A 16,719-nucleotide genomic window follows, 5' to 3' on the forward strand; every position below is an offset into this window, starting at 1 on the left:
AGTGCTCAAGGCCAGGTTGGACGGGTTCTGAGTCATTTGGCCTTGTGGAAGGCATCCCTGCCCATGGCAGGGGGACTGGAACTAGGTGATCTTGAAGGTCCTTCCAACGCAAACCATTCTGTGATTCTATGGAAAAAATACTGTTGACCTTTTCTTAAAGAAGACTTAGACAGCAAATGCTTTTCTACAGGGTTTCTGAGATGTTATTCCACAATTATATGTAATCAAGGTGTTTGACAAAGATCGTAGCCTATTTCATTCAATGGCTTAATGCCAGCTGGTCAGCTGAAAGCCACAGCACTTTGCACAACTGAACAATGGGCCTTGCTAGAACCTTCTAAAAATACAGGTGCCTACCTTATTTCTTAGACAATTAAATAATTACTGATCACAACACTCACATACAGTAAAGTACATAATAAAATGTCTTAAAATACGTTAGAATTAACTATTGTAACTCAATGCATTTTTCTGGGAAGTCTTACAACATTGTGTACACTTGAACATATACATCTGACAACAGAAACTGAGCACCTAACAGATACCAATTTGAAAAAATCAGTAGTGCTTAAGAGGGATATTTAGCTGTTTAAGAGGGTAGGGGACACACTGAAGACTCTGAGACTTTAAAAAGTTTGCATTAAAAAGGAGTGTGATTTAGAACATTTTAGTAACATCCAAGTTTGTTTTTTTCTTTACTAATAATGCACCATGGTCCAATTATAGTGAAAGAACAATTAACAGTAATTCAACAACAGTTTCCACAAATCCTTCTTGCAACATCCATCCCATCTGCTGGTCTTCATTCCTCCCCTTTTCCTTATTTAGCTCCCTCTAGTTACAGAGTTATTTGACTCACAGAATCAGTGTAAGAAGTTTTGCTATTCTTTTAAGCCAGCCTTGTCACTGTAAAAAAACAAAACCAAAGAGTTGCAACTCCCACAGAAATTAATGCATTTTCTGTGATGAGGTCCCCACCTAGTTTCCTCCTTTTCTTTTTCAGATGAACTTTTACACCTGTTATCTCTTCTGCTAGGCAACAAATGGGAGAGCAGGTAATTAGAAAAAAGAAATTGGAACAATTAAGGGAAAAAATAAGAAATTATGCAGGAGAAAAGCAGTTATGTTGAGATATGTTGCGTTTTGTTGGGTACTACACATGATTTAAGCTATGTCCTACTGAACAAACTAAAACCTTAAACATTTTTTTGCATTTAGATCTGTTGAAAACTGGGACTAGAAAGACAGGGGTTAAATGGCCAGGAAGCAGGTACAGCTGAGACCCTGCAACCCAAAAGCCAGTGCTGATACTTTGGTAAGAGCATACTGTATAAAAGAACAAGCCTCCTAGTAAAGAAGCATATAACTTTTTTCCTAGACTAAGAGCTTTTTGGCCTCCTTTGGGTTTTTTGGGGTTTTTTGTGACCTGCAATGGTAAGAATTTTCATTGAGAGTTGTTTGTTTTCTTAATCTGCTGGCATGTGTAATTTAATAGGAGGGTTTTAATTCCCTTTTGCTCTGAGAAAAGTAGAAGAATAAGGAGCTTGTCTTACAATAGCTGGTATATTTATCTTTTTGCTGAGAAAGCAACAACTGCTGATTAGCAGAGGTACTAGCTAAGCTGTCTTGAAATTAAGTACTATAAAGTATAGGGAAAAAAAGTCAAATGTAAGGGAGCTGGCAAGATCTGGGTTACTTGGTAGAACTGAAACAATTTGGCTTTAAATGTAGCACAAAATTGTTTGTGCCCCCCCTGAAGCATCTTATAGGTAGTGTTCCTAAGCTTAGAATATATTTTTAAATAGAACAGGTAATTATCAAAATATTTTCTTGTGTAAATACAGAATAACACACAAAGGGGATGAGAGACGCTGTCTTATAGTTTTTCACCAATGCAACATGAATATTCTTCTGCTGTTTGTTGAAAAAGGTGGTGTTGATAAACTTAAGATGATTGTTTGTCTCTAAACTGGAAAATTGATCTCTCTGGATGTGGAGATTTGCATCTGTGTAGTCCGGCACGACCTCTTGATGACTCTGGCTTTTCATGTGGTACTGCTTGTTTGGTTTGGTTTCGATGGCTTTTTTGTGTTTGTGTTTTGTTTGGGTTTTTCTTTTTTAGCTGTGGACATTTTTAAGGCTTTTTCTTGTTTTGGGGTTTTTCACGATTTTTCTTTGAAGGAGGTATGTGGTATTTTTTTAAAAGCCATCTTGGCTAGCCAGTACTACTGCCTGTTACATGAGGATTCCCTCGGAGGGGGCCATATGAGTTTGCAAGACAGAGGAAATGCCTGTGTATTTTTTTCAGTATATTATGAAAAAAGAGTGCTTAAAGCTTGGATTGTACTGGTTAGTACCACTAAGTTAGTGGCATATGAAGCTGTCATGCTACTATAAGTAGGTGATGAAATGCAGTTTCATTATACTCAAGAATATCCCTAAAAGCTGTGGGCATTTGTGGATTTTGAAAAGTAGCATATCTCAACAGAGACAAAGCTTAAATTTACAAAATCTCAGCAGGGAACAGTGATGATGCTGAAGACAAAATCCTACTGTGAAAGAAGTACTCATTACCTTTTGGGGCTATTAAGCAGGCTCCTTTAAGTTGAGGAAGCATGTCAGGCTCATCCTGTGGTGTGAAATGTCTTTTGGACATACTGTATTTGCAGCTTCCCTGTGGAATCTGTCATGATTGTGTAACTGCACTAAGAGTAGATTTAGCCTCATGAAAGGAACAGAAAGCCTACGACTACAGCATCAAGGGGAAATGCCAGGCTCTCCCTTCTCCCACCACCATCCCAGTGAGAGAAGGGTTGTTTCCCAATACTGGGCAAAGCCTGCCTCAGCCAGAGTCATTGTCTTTGCACATGCTATAGCCACGGGTGAGGGCTTCAGAGAGATTTTCCTACCGTGGCACTTGTTTATGGTAGCTTATAGTAACAAGGCAGATGAAAGGTGAATGAAATCACAGAAAACAGAGTAGGATGTTTTCTCAGTGTTCCCTATGTTGTGCAATGGCATGGGATAGCAATTCCAGGTGAGCATCACAGCTGACTGGTTCCAGACTGGAAAGAGTAGAGCTGTGGCAGCTTCAGTGCTGCACCTGATTTAATTAGTCATGCTTATAGGCAGAAAGGGTAACTTATTTGGGAACAGACTGTGCTAATGCTACACAGCCCTAGGCGCTGAAGCTGTTAGCTGGGAATGGCACGGTGAGAATATGTGGTATTTTGTGTTACTAGCTAGCAGAAGTTTACTTTACTGCTACACTAGAAGCCATATGGAGTGGAAACATCTGAGCAGGTCTGAGGGAAGAATTTCAAATATGAGTACAAGTCCAAAGTTGATGTTATAGTTCAGTATTGCCTTTAAGACTTACATTAAACCTAATTTTGGTTCCTTTTAATGTTTTGTGGTTGCCAGGGTGTCCAGAAAAATGCAAAAAGAAAAGCTTCTTACAGAAGTTTCTAAATATAACTGGATTGTTCACCCTAAACCACATACTCAATCCTCAAATTTAGGGACTCTCACAGCAATAATGGCTACAAAAGTTATGATTTGCAAATAGTTTATTGGAAAATCTAGACTACTGTCCCTCAGGATGTTAAAACACAAATCCAAATTTCCTCTGCCCCTGAAGAATCTTGCCTGTCAGTTATAGCCAGTAATTCTCTGTCAGATAACAGAAACATGATCAGTTCTCCCAACTGAGCTGCTGAGTTCCTGAGTCACTCTATCCTAAGCTGAAGTGACTCAGAGCCACAATTTTCTTCCTCCTCACCACATTATTTGTCAGGGGAGGGAGCCAAAGCATACATAATAGATCAAATGTTAATACCATGAACCAGAACTTAAGGGATGCATCTTATTTCTTTATTTGTATTGATTGTCACCTTAATATCCAGAAAGAAAGAAAGACATAAGAAGAAATAAGAAGGAAAGAAGAGAGAAAGACATAATAAGAGATATGATATGTCTTTCTCTCTTCTTTCTTTCTTTCTTTCTTTCTTGCTCTCAGTGTGAGGAAATGGTCCCATGAAAACAGGGTCCTGAGGTGCTGACACTGAAGACTGGGAGGTGGTGTGTACTAATACAACATTAAAGTCTTAGGAGTTACTAATGGTAAAGCAATGTATGAAGGGTTTGTCTTGTTGGGAAACATATTTATCAAGTGATTCTTCTTGCATATCAGAACTATGAAACCTTGCAAGGGGGTATCTACACAGTAGTCATTGATTTAAAATGACTTGCTATTAGATTACTTTTATTTTTATGTATCAGACCAAAAACTTTCCTTTTTCATTTATTGCCTCCAATAGCACCAATTTGACTTGATACCTTGATACTTTTTTCCTCCTTACCTGTATGCAGTATTTTGTACATATGCAGGCAAGTGTTTAAAGTTAAAATTATAGATTATGTGAACCAGAATACCTATATATGACAAAAAACCATAACCTCCTCCAAAAACAAACAAACAAAAAATGGTACCTAGATTATCTGGTTCAATCTATCCTGGCTCAAATGGCTGACCAGAAATAAAACTGGGTTAGACTTACCAACTCTATGGTTTACTTTCACAAGGGAAAACATTGTTTTGGCTGGTATTCACACTAGCAGCCCTTTTATAGGAGTAAACTCTTACAGGAAAACTCCTAACTTCCTGGGATAATGCATTCAGATGAACTGTGCCTCACTGTGTTCAAACATTGACTGTATTTCAAGTAAACCAGGCAACTTATAACAGTAACTCTATAGATGTCTATGGCCATCTGTAAGTCTTGTGCTTATGGCAAATGGTCTAACATAAATTGCAGTTCTGTACAGCCACAGGACTGACAAGTAATTTCAATGCAGAATAGTGTAGGTGTTCTGAGCACTCACAATTTATACAATCAGAGTGGTTTCCCTGTACTCAAATTAGAGCAGAAAGAAAGGGTTTGGCTTGCAGTAAAATACTACTGCCACCATAAAACCATAGTCTACTGCTAGCTGCCAGATCTAAATAATAGTGGTTCAAATGCTGGATTACAGCAGTATCAAGCTGTCAGTTTACACTTCTGTAAAGAGCAGTTATTGTAAGGCTCATTGAAATGATGTCTAGATAATACTGTCTTCTAAAATATTTATCTAACTTCAAGTCCTTCACAGAAAGACTACTTTGTATCTTCACCCATATTCCTTTTTAAACGTTCACAACACAAAGTGTCCTGAAGTCTCTAGGCTGTCTCAGGCAATACATGTCCTGCAGTATCCTGATCAGTATCCAGTTATGACTTTCCCTCTGTATTGTGCTCTTCCATTTATCCTGGTCTATGTAGCCTTCCTTGCAGAATTGCAGAGGGAACTGGCAGGGATCCAGAACAACCTGTCAGCATAAGCAGCAGTGAGGTGATGAGTCAGCAGAGGCACTGTGTGTCTTTGTGCTCTGCTGCAGCACCACTCACTCCCAACCCTCCCGGAGACAAGTCTTGGCTTTGACCTTGAAAACTGTCCACAGCTCCTGCTCATCCTTATTTTGATGAAAGGGAGGATGTGTCCTTCAGTGAACCTGAAAATGTGGAGCTGCCCTACAGAAGCTAATAACCCAAGGAACAGAGGCTCTGTGTGATCTGAGGATTATGTGAGGCTTACCATGAGAACAAGGCTGGCAATTTTGTTAAGCAATTCATTAAGAACAGTCACATAAACTGCAGTGTTAAAACTATTTTGAAATAGTGTAATTTCACTGCATTTGTACCACATTCAGTACATCCCTAACATGATAGCTGCACACAGAAAAATCCAGCAGAGGCTACGTGCACTGTGATAGTGTAGAATAAGACAAAATTATCTGTGGTTCAGAAATATTATGTGTACACTGAAAGGACATCAATGTGGCCACTTGTGTATTCAGGTATTTATTTTGTCTTCGTTCTTTATACTGCTTTTTTAATAAGAAGAATTTAAATAGCTCCCTCTTGTGTCAAGAAAAATGCAGTATTGTGTTTGGCAAAAATTAGTCCTTGAGCAGAAATTGGAATTTATCAATATTTACACTTCAGAGTCTAGTTATCAGTATGTTGTGGTGACTAAAGAGACTGGACACATGTATCCCTTGCTGCTCAGGTGCTCTTTGAAACTACCTAAAAGAAGTACCACAAACAGTTACCTTTTCACTGCATATGATGAAGGATAGGGAAAATAGCTTGTGAACCATAAGCACTGCATCCCATCTAATTTGCTAATGCAGTCTAGACTAGATGGATATCTTGTCTCGGAGATCCCTGTCCTTAAAGATCTGTAACAGCACAGAATATCTGGTTTAGTACAGTTTAATTTACTTCTGGTGTTTTTAATAGGTGAGCAAACCTTCATCTTGTAAGGGGTAAAGGAAAGCAATGAAACAGAAAGCTCTTGAGCAGGAAAGAGTCAGTAAATGGCAGCAAGGAAGCAAAAATCTGATTTCAACAACCCTGCAAGTCTTCTTTCCTTCTTTCTAGTACCTACTAGCTGATAAAGTTTTTGTTCTGGCTTTTGAATCATGAAAACTTTCTTCACAATAATTAATACCCATAAAACTCCGAAATTCCAACCGAGGTTTTTTTCTTTTGCATAGCATGAAGCATACTTTGGATATTAAGCAATAATCTTGGAAATGAACATAGAAGAGGAAAAATACTTATAAAACTCTAAAGTCTTGGTAACCTCAAGAGGCAAATAAAGTGTATCAGGAAATATGTGTGTGTATACACAGGGAGTATCTACAATACCTTTTGAGAAAGCTGGTCCGAGAAGATTTGTTTCAAGGAAACACACTTCAGTTCTGTGATTTCTCACAAAATCTGTTCCTGTATAGCTATCAATTAACAAAACCAAAACAATCTAAACAAAAAGAAACTAGACCCATTTCAGAGTGGGACTAATCATACTGATGACTAGAGAGCTTGATAAAGCTACTTTGCAGGTAATTATCTTGAGATAATCTCAGTTTATCCTGATTCAGGAGTCTGAGGATACACGCACAGGAGGCTATGTTTTCTAGCTTGAAGGGGAGGCTTTAAAATACTGTATTATGAATTCTGCTGTAATCATTTCTCCTTTGAAAAAAGTCATCCCTGTTATAGGCTTACAGTTACCAGAATGAATGAACATAGGACTATAAATATCAAATCATACATGCTTTTCAAATCTAGGGCTTTGTATCCTCCTGCAAATGATTTGTTCTTACTTGTCATGCAAGAGGGAGTTACCACTTGTTCACAGAGAGGAAAAAGTTACTGCGGTGCCCAGCACAATCATTCAGTATCTCAGAATTTCTTGTTTAAGGGCCTCTATAGTGGCACCCCACACCTTCTCTTTCAGAGAAGAGCTGATGAGGGTAGACTTAACTGAAAAGAAATTGAAAGGGTTCATTGAATCCAAAGCATGTACTTAGGTTTAAAACTGCTGTTTGGAAAATACCTCATCAGCGGCCACCTGGGACTAGATACATCTAAACTAAAAAATACTTTTTATCTATCCAGCCATGCGAAGTCACTTTTCTGAACACAACCACCAACATCATTTTAATGAAACCTGCCCCATATTCCAGCCCCGACAGCACAGGATGAGGTCGCTGGGCATTTCGTTACCTATTTCTTCTGAGGTACTCATTCCAAAATTGTTTGGAAGGCACTTACAAAAAGATTGAGTTGCACTACATATATATACACACACAAAAGTATTTTAAAATCACATTTTATCTTAAATATGGCCAAACACTGGCACTCTTTAACAATAATCTAGTAGCTGGGGTAACTGCCTGGAAAGTGTGAGAGACCAGGATTCTGAGATGGAGAGCACTTTGTATCCTCTCCCCTATATTATGTGGTTTTTTTCTGTCCTGGGTTATTTCCAAACTGGGCTGCTCTAGAAGAGAGGTGTTCTTGGAGTCTTTAATAGCTTGTGTGCAGAAAAGAATAATAATAAAAAAATTGATTGATCAATAAAGCTCATGAGCTGTAGGTAATGGCTTCACTGGTAAAATCACTCCAAGTTAGGCTTTAGACACCTAGCACTGAAATTTAGGAGTATTTTTTTAGTCAGTTTGTATTCTTTCCATATAAGTGTGCCTTGTGAGGTACTGGCATATCTAAAATGGGGCCACTATAAATTTATTTGATGCTTACATTACTTCTGTGTCAATGCTATAATGCAAACTATTGTAAGAGGCAAAAGTCAATTTCTTTAAAGGTGGAAAACTTTGCAAATCTACTGTTTTCTTCTTGACCCAAACTAAAGGTAGATGCTTTCATGCTGACCTTATTTACTTGTTTTTCCCCTGGGTTTCTGCTAGCATCTACTATGGCTAAGGTTTTGTATACTAGAAATTATGACTGAGACTAATATTAGAAAGCATTTTCCAAAGAAACCTCAGGCCAGTGCTCTTGACACTTTTCAGAAAGAAAATTAGGTTTGTGGTTTCCTAGTGAGCTTTTGTGCCTCGTTTCTGCTTAACCTCAGGCAATGAAATGTAAATCCTTGAACAAGGTTTGGACGTGAAATTTAATATTCCTTCCTTGTGTATGCAGGATTTTGGTAAGCAAACAACATGTGTGTATGCTGATTTAAACAACATCTGAGAAAGGAGGCTTCGATGCAGACTTTCTTCTGCATCTACATCATAGCAAACCTTGCTGTTTTATGCACAGGCAGTACCATCATCAGGCAGGATCAAGTTTCCTGTGACTTGTGTGTAACTCTCAAAACTGAATGCTGTAGCCTGACTTAGCATCATTGAGCTTTTGTGTGAGTTGTGCAGCTATCAGGTGGTTGAAATGCACTGCAGTTTATCCCTAGATCTAAGCTAACAATCTATACCACAGCAAATATTTACAACACTAACAGACTGCAGGATAAAAAGATCTCACGGTATTTATTTATGCCATACATGCATCTTTCTTTCTGGACGGCACCGTGAGTGCACCAATTCCTGTAGCTTAACTACATAATGCTTCTTTAAATAAACCCACTGCGATTTCCCTTACTGAAACCAAAAAAAAAAAAAAAAAAAGTGAAGATTTATATATAACCAGCTTCCCACTGCCACCTCCTGTGCTGCTGGTGTTCCAGGCCCTCTCCTCTGCACAGCACTTGAGCAGAGTAAGCGGATGTTGCATAATGTGATTATGGGCTGCTTTAACTGAGGGACGTGTCCCACTTGTGCATGTTACACGCGCCTGCCTCGGTTCTTTCACTGAACAGAAGCTGTGATATAGAAGCTTTTATATTCCTGGCAGCTGCCAATTGCTAAAGCGGATGATCAGGGGATTGGTTTGGTTTGTTGTTATTTTTTTCTGATTTGTACTGAAAACCTGTATTGCTTCCTCTCTCTTAGGCCTTTAGCTCTGAGGATGATTACGTTTCAGGTTATCTCTTTCTCTGTCTGATCCCAATACACCGCCCTAACTCATATTACAGGAATTTGCACGTATATGTAATCAGGATTTTAAAAAATCAACCTCAAAATGGTGAATTATTAAAAAACTATGGATATTGATCTAATACCAATATCCAACTATGAGGGACAAAGACTCTCCAACAGTTTAAAGTTAGAAAGTGTATGTTTATTACGACGCCGGGATCGCTCCCAAATACACACCTCAATCCACAGATGGTCACAGGGGCTTTTATGTACAGGAGTATTGAATACCCAAAACACAAATGCACATTCATAACTCTGGTACATCCCATTCCCCGCTTTGTGTGGTAATTAGCCCAAAAAGCCATTAACCGTGTGTGGTTTGTTCTTTAAAATGGGTCAGTGGTCTTTTTTATGGGCTGGGGTCCCAAAATGATGAAGTAAGATAAGTCTTCCTCTCTTTGACTTTTTAACCTTTGACAGCTGAATCCTGTTGTTTTTTTTTTTTTTCCAGGACTGTTTGATTTATGATTGTATTGTATTCATGGGGTCTATTGATTATTCAGGATGCAAAAGCCTAGTTTGACAGCTTCCATGATTTATCAGTTCCTTCAGTCTGGCTTCTGTTAACAAAAGGGAAGTCCTAGCTACATTATCTCAGCACTATCTATTTTGACTAAAGTCTAAATCAATGCTTCACGGGAGTGCCCGCAGCCCGGAGTGCCCACAGCCGGCAGCGCCCGTGGCCCCCTCACGCTCCCGCCCCTCAGGGCCGGCCCGGCTCTGGCGCTGGCGCGGGGCTGCGCAGGCGCGTTGCGCGCGCTGTGAGGCGGCGGGATGCGCGCGGCGGGAGCGCATGGCGGGTGGCGGGAAGCGGAGGCCGCGCGGAGCGGCGGGACCGGCCGGACAGCAGGTGGGGCTGGGCCTGGGGGGGGGACACGGCCGGACAGCAGGTGGGGCTGGGCCTGGGCCTGGGGACACGGCCGGACAGCAGGTGGGGCGGGTGCCTTGTGGCGTCTGTCGGTGCTCCGTCTCCCTGCCCCTCGTTCCGTGTCGCTCCGTCGGTCTGGGGAGAGCCACAGGGCCTCGGGCGGGCACCAGGGCACTCTGGGCCCGGCGGGACCTGACCCGCCACACCTGGCATGGGCCCTGCGTCAGAAATGGAGTCCGCCGGATTGCCTTCCCTTACAAACAAGAAAAAAACCTTCTTGCTTTTATTATTATTTTTTTTTATTATTATTACTATTCTTTCCAAGAGGAGGCGGTGTAGCGATTCTTACCAACTCATGGAGGCTTATGTGGTGGTTGAGGCTGCTGCTGCAGTAATGCGTGCCCGAATGCATCATTTCCTATAGCCTGCTTCAGCTCACCTTACATCCTTTTTAAACGCAATTTAACCTGTAAGCTGCTTCTGAAATGCTGCACTGAAAGCTGCAATAGTCGTGGTGTTGAATAGCATAGTGGTTAAAATAGGAGCGACCAGAGGATTTTTGCTGTATTATTTAATTTGACAATTTCCTGCTTTCCACATAAATGTACTGCATGCAGTCTGCAGTGTGATTGGAAATGGTCATTCTAAAACAGTGCAGAATTAGATCAAACTTTGGGATTGCTTGCTCCTTTGCTTAATTAACTAATAGAATTGTTGCTTATGTTGACCCATTAATATCAAAGTAGGAATTTGCTACTTCAGACGTGTTTAGTACATTTGTCAGACTGCACTTTTAATGGGTTCTGTCCAAAACAGATGATGTAGGCTGTATGTCTGCTGCTTTAACTAACAAACATGCCCTAATCCTTGATCCTCCATTAATACAAAAGCTTTGTAGCATCCTTTGGTAGAGCTGACAGAAAGCAACTAAATTAACTCTGTTTTGGCTTGTTTGAGTGTTTTGTTTTTTGGGTTTTTTTATCTACAGAGTGAAAAATACGGAGCTGTCAAGAAGAGAAGATCAAACCAGGCAGATAACCCCAGCAGTCTTTGCCAGGAAGCAGAAACATGCTATAGGCTCAGACTGCCGGAGGACTTCTACCACTTTTGGAAGTTTTGTCAGGAGCTAGATCCTGAGAAACCAAGTGGTGAGCTTTTAAATTTTGCCTCTTCTAAGTTTCACTCCCAAAAGCAGCCTGAAGGCAGGCAAACTGGAGGTGGTCAGATGCACTTTAATGAGGCATCAGTTTTTCAGCTGAGATGGAGGACGTGCCCCTGATTGATTCATGGTTTGCTTTTCAGATGCACTCGTGTCAAGTGTTGGACTTAAGCTGGTTGGACCATATGATATTCTTGCTGGAAAACACAAAAAAGCAAAATCAACAGATGTGAACTTCAGTCTTCATTGGAGATTCTTCTATGATCCCCCAGAATTTCAGACTATACTGGTTGGGGATAGCAGAACACAATATCACATGGGATATTTCAGGTATTTTATTTCCTGTGTGCTCTTGCTCTACTACAACTGTGCATAGCTTTTGGCACTTTTTCCATGTAACTTAACTTAGGCACTATCACCAAACAAGAATTTTTTTTTTTTTTTTTTTTTTTTTTTTTTTGTAGTAGTAGGATATTAACACATGGCTTTATCTTTTTATTAAAAAAAAATACAGGAACAGGAGTTGAAAACTAAATTTAAATATTTATTAATCTACCTCCTCCAGCAATCCAGAGCACCTTCACTCACTAATCTTTAACTTTTGTCATGGTACTGGGAAGAAAATCAAATTACCAAAAGGGAATGTATATTCTCTCTGCATGTATGGATGTGTGGTCTTTTCAAAGCTTGCTATAAGATTTTAGAGCTTTAGGCCTGAGGGCATTTCTTGGTAGGTTTCTGAAAGAGATGGCAGCATGGTGAGGAGACAAAATTAGTTTTACTTTGAAATAGGAGAAATGGACACGGCTTGACTATTTTGTGTGGACTTTTTCATCAACAGGGATGTGCCAGATGAGCTCCCAGTGTGGGTTGGTGCAAATGAAGCTAAGAAGGGTTGTGTGATTTCACAAGTTGGTGATAACGTCTTTGCTGCAGTCAAGTAAGGTTCACATTTACTTCTATTTATAAAGAACAGAATAGAGAGAAATTGATAATTGGGAGATGGGAGGTGGAATAATGAAGCTAACTTATTATATGTCCTTCTTAAGAAACCCTCACTTATTTTCTGCCCCTGCTGGCAAGTTTTAAGATTCTTTCAAAAGCCTTTGTAGGCTTTTTGACAGTGTTTTCCTTTCAGAACTAAAATAGATAAGTGTTAATTATGTCATGCCTTAAATATTTTGGCAGTGACAGGCTCTAAATTGGAAAAAATATCCACTGGGTATGTTAAAATAATTTTGTAAGTAGAAAAAGGGCATCTCAAACAGTGGTGAAGGAAATCTGAGTATCATAGTAGATGAATAGCATCTGGCTCTTGTTCTTGCCTAGATAAAAATACATTTTTTTGTATATAATTAATATCTCCAAGAAGTACCTTTTCTGCCCTGTGGCAGGATAACACTGACATGGATATGTAGTTCAGGCTGATTCACAGAGCTTTACATGCTCCTGTGTCAGGAATGTAAACAAGTGATCTCATCCCTGCTGGTTAAAAATAGAAAGCTCTCTGAGGACAGACACGTGTCAGTCAGTGAAAGCAGACTGAGGAATGGCACGTGCAGAACAACCCTTGTGCAGTGCAGAGTTAAATGAGGACGTGTTTAGAAAGTACCATTGGGAAGCTCATAAATATGTATTTGTGTGCATGACTTGGGTGATAAATGGTGTACATGGCACAGAAACAGCAAACTGAATTCTAGAAAGATGAACAGTTACTGAGGCTGGGAGAACCTTCAGCACCTGCAGATTGAATAAACTAGACTGTAATGCAGGTACAGATAAGAAAAGCCCAGGTACTACTTGTGCCAAACTATTTTCTTTCCTCCTGTTAAGAGGCTTGCATTTTCAAGGCAATTCTCTTGCATTTCTCTGTATAAATAAACACAGCACTGCTAATCTAAGTTGTTAAGATCTAGAGATTTAATGTTTTAAAGACTATTATTTTTGTTTTGTTTTGTTTTCTTGACATGTTTCATCTGTTTGCAGATTACTTTTGTCAAAAAAACTTAAGGAGGTGGCTGATAAAAAGAAAAATGCTGTTTTGAAAGATATAGATGAAAAGCTAACAAGAACAGCAAAAGAACTGGGCTATTCTCTGGAACAAAAAACCCTGAAGATGAAACAGAGAGATAAGAAAGTATGACTTTCCTCACCCTCTGGAGAGAACTAAGTTCTGTTAATTTTTTTTGTTTACTTCCTTCCATGAGTTTTTTCATCCTTCAAATCAGTAAGGATGCTTCATTAGGAATTTCCAGAGTAATCAGCTCTCTATAAAACTTCAAGAGAGGGAAGATTAATACAAGTGTGTTCCAAATAATAGGATTTAATAAAAACACTTTACTCCCATAAATCATAGCTTGGCGTTCAATTAAAAACAAAACAAAAAGAACAAACCACCACCAGAAAACCACAGTAAGCACAGTAGTCTAAAAACTGAAATATATAGAAGGCATGGAGAAAACTGCTTTAAGTGGAAGATTGTTTGAAATAGTTGAGTTGGATCTGTTAAAAACAGGACCAATAAGGATTATATGGATGGTAATAAAAGATGTTTTTTGCATACCTATCAAAAATAATTATGGTAGGAGGGGACTAAACCAATGTGGTACAGTGCAAGAGAAGTGACTACAGGGGTACCTAGATTTCAGAATTTGTCTGAAATGAATTTTACAGTTGTTTCAAACTTCAGTACTTGAAATTAACTGCAATACAATTTGAAATTAAGTTGATGTCCTGGAGCCAGGATGCTGTATTAGGTTTGACCAGCAGCAGTCAGGTGTTAGTGTTTAATGAGGTGAGTTATTTTTAGGTCACAGTACTGTCTTATGTGCTATGTTCCATTTCTGTGTCTTTAGGTGGTGACCAAAGCATTTCATGGAGCAGGCCTAGTCGTTCCTGTAGACAAAAATGATGTTGGATACAGAGAACTTCCTGAAACAAATGGTAAACATCTTGTTTACTATATCCTTCTGCTTTTTTGAAGTAAACAGCCCTCAGGAAAAAACAAACTGCATTCTTACTGTCTACTTGAAAATTTTGGTGGGAGTAAAACCTAGAAGACCTAACCATCATACTTAACCTCAAAGTATTGTCTTTAAAGGAACCAGATGAGACTCAATGAAACATGCTAAATCTGAGAAAAGAATGCCTGAAGTAATAGTTTAGATGGCCTTTTCTTTTGTATTGTCAGTATTTGTATTGTATCATGTCAAAGCCATGCAGGAAGTAGATCCAAAAAGCTGACCTACATTCAGGGGTGTGTGGGTTTGTTTCTTATCCACCCTCTTCTCCCAGTGATTTCAACCAGAATCAGTTCCTTGATGCAATCTCATCACACAAGTGCTTGTCTCCCTTTGTGAGCGACTGAGAGGGATTGGCATGGGGCAGGAATGAGCTTCCAGGGAAAAGGGGGAAACTTCACCAGCAATTCAGGGTGTGCCCACTTACCTTACACATAAGTGTGACACATGGGTATAGTTTGCCACAGAATACTTCTATACAATATTAAATTTCTTTATTTAAACATCTGCTTTTGGTTTTTTGTAGCTAATCTTAAAAAAATCTGCAAGGCCATTGTTGATGCTCCGACTGATGAGGAGAGAGTGAAGGCCTTTGCACCCATTCAAGAAATGCTGACCTTTGTGCAGTTTGCTAATGATGAATGTGACTATGGAATGGGGTATGAGCTGGGAATGGACCTGTTTTGCTATGGATCACATGTGAGTACTACAACAGTCCTACTTCACAAAATGATGCATTATTTTTTACATGGGCTAGAGGTTGTTCTGCTGTAGATTAAGTATCCCTTGGAATCAGAGAGGTCTACAAGAATATCCTTCATTCATGAAGACTGTTAAAAAGTCACACATCATTCCATGCTGAATTTAAAATTGTGTGTATGAAAGCCCAATCCTGCAATCCAGAAGCAGAGTGTAAAGGGCCTGATCAAATGTAATGAATAGCTGGAGTCCTCTGTCCCCAGCTACTTGTATAGGCGCCCATATTCAACCAGATCAAGAAACAGCTTGATGTTTGTTTTCCCTTCTCTCCTGCAGTACTTCCACAAGACGGTGGGCCACCTGCTGCCCCTGGCCTACACCCTGCTGAAGCGGAACCTCTTTGCGGAAATCATCGAGCAGCACCTGGGTAACCGGCGGGAGGAGGACCTGGATCAGCTGGCGCCCTGAGCCGGGGGCCGCAGCTGAGGGGCGGCCCTGTTTGTGTGTCTGTGTCTCTGGGGCTTTTTGTACACGGTGGCGGTGTCCCCTCGGTCAGTAAAGGTTTTCTAAGGAACGCGCTGCTTTCCAGTGCTGGCTGCGCGGAGCGGGGCCCAGGACAGGGAACGGGGGCCCAGGAACAGAGAGCGGGGCCGAGGTGCTGACACACCCACCTGGCCCTGCCCTGCCCTGCAGGCCCCAGGAGCCAAACTCAGGCTGGGGCTGGTGCTCTAAGGAAGGCGGGACAAGAGCAGGTTAGAATTTTGCTTGAAGCAACTGCGGGCACTGTGCCAGTGACTGGGCAGGGCTGGGCTGCTGTGAGTGGGTCACTGCCCACCTGTGCCATCCACGAACCGAGACCCATGTCCCTGCTCCAGGTGACGGTTCTGCCCTTCTGCCTTTCCCCCAGTTGTGTCCCACCCCTCAGGGAAAGCATTTCCTTACTGCAGCCTTCCCTTCTCTGGCAAAGCACTATCCCTGCTCCTACACTGCTGGAGCTGGCTCAGGTGGGAGGAAACTAATGGGATGAAGGAAATGCTGACTTACAAGAGAAATTAGGGAATTCCACTGTGGCTGTTACCTTGCTAATCAGAAGAAGCCATCTCCAGTTTTGAACATTTAAAAATTAAACCTACCTGATTTTGTACAAGGTGCAAATTAATTCTTTTCAAGGTCCTTAGCCCCAAGTTCTGCGTTGTTGGTATTGCACTTGGAGGTTTATTCTTATTAAAGTAACAGTCCAGAAACAATGGAAAATAACATTGGTTCTTGCTCAACAGCCCTGCCACCATCCAGTGACTTGACTTCCACTGTAGCAATTCACATCAGTGCTAACAACAGCAATAGTAATTACTACTGATAAAGAATATAGGCCACTAAATGTAAGTCATTTGTAAGTCAAATGTAGACAAAGGATTGCCAGTTATGTTACTTTATGACAGAAGAGAGCATTGGAGGTACAATGCAGAGTGCTGCACAAGTATTGTGAGTTTCAAATGCACAAGGGAATCACATGCCACAGCTACTTGTG

General features: G+C 40.4%; 1 protein-coding gene across 1 annotated transcript; it reads left to right on the forward strand.

Moving 5' to 3' along the window:
* Positions 1–10,058: 10,058 nt before the first annotated feature.
* HPF1 (histone PARylation factor 1) lies at positions 10,059–15,817 on the forward strand. Its single transcript, XM_083860816.1, has 8 exons — positions 10,059–10,295; positions 11,302–11,461; positions 11,616–11,802; positions 12,314–12,412; positions 13,459–13,609; positions 14,328–14,415; positions 15,019–15,191; positions 15,528–15,817. The coding sequence occupies exons 1-8, from the start codon at positions 10,074–10,076 to the stop codon at positions 15,657–15,659; spliced, it is 1,212 nt and encodes a 403-aa protein (XP_083716942.1). The 5' UTR covers positions 10,059–10,073; the 3' UTR covers positions 15,660–15,817.
* Positions 15,818–16,719: the final 902 nt, after the last annotated feature.

Source organism: Zosterops lateralis (assembly GCF_965231275.1).
Source record: "Zosterops lateralis genome assembly, chromosome: 5".
Classification (NCBI taxonomy): Eukaryota; Metazoa; Chordata; class Aves; order Passeriformes; family Zosteropidae; genus Zosterops; species Zosterops lateralis.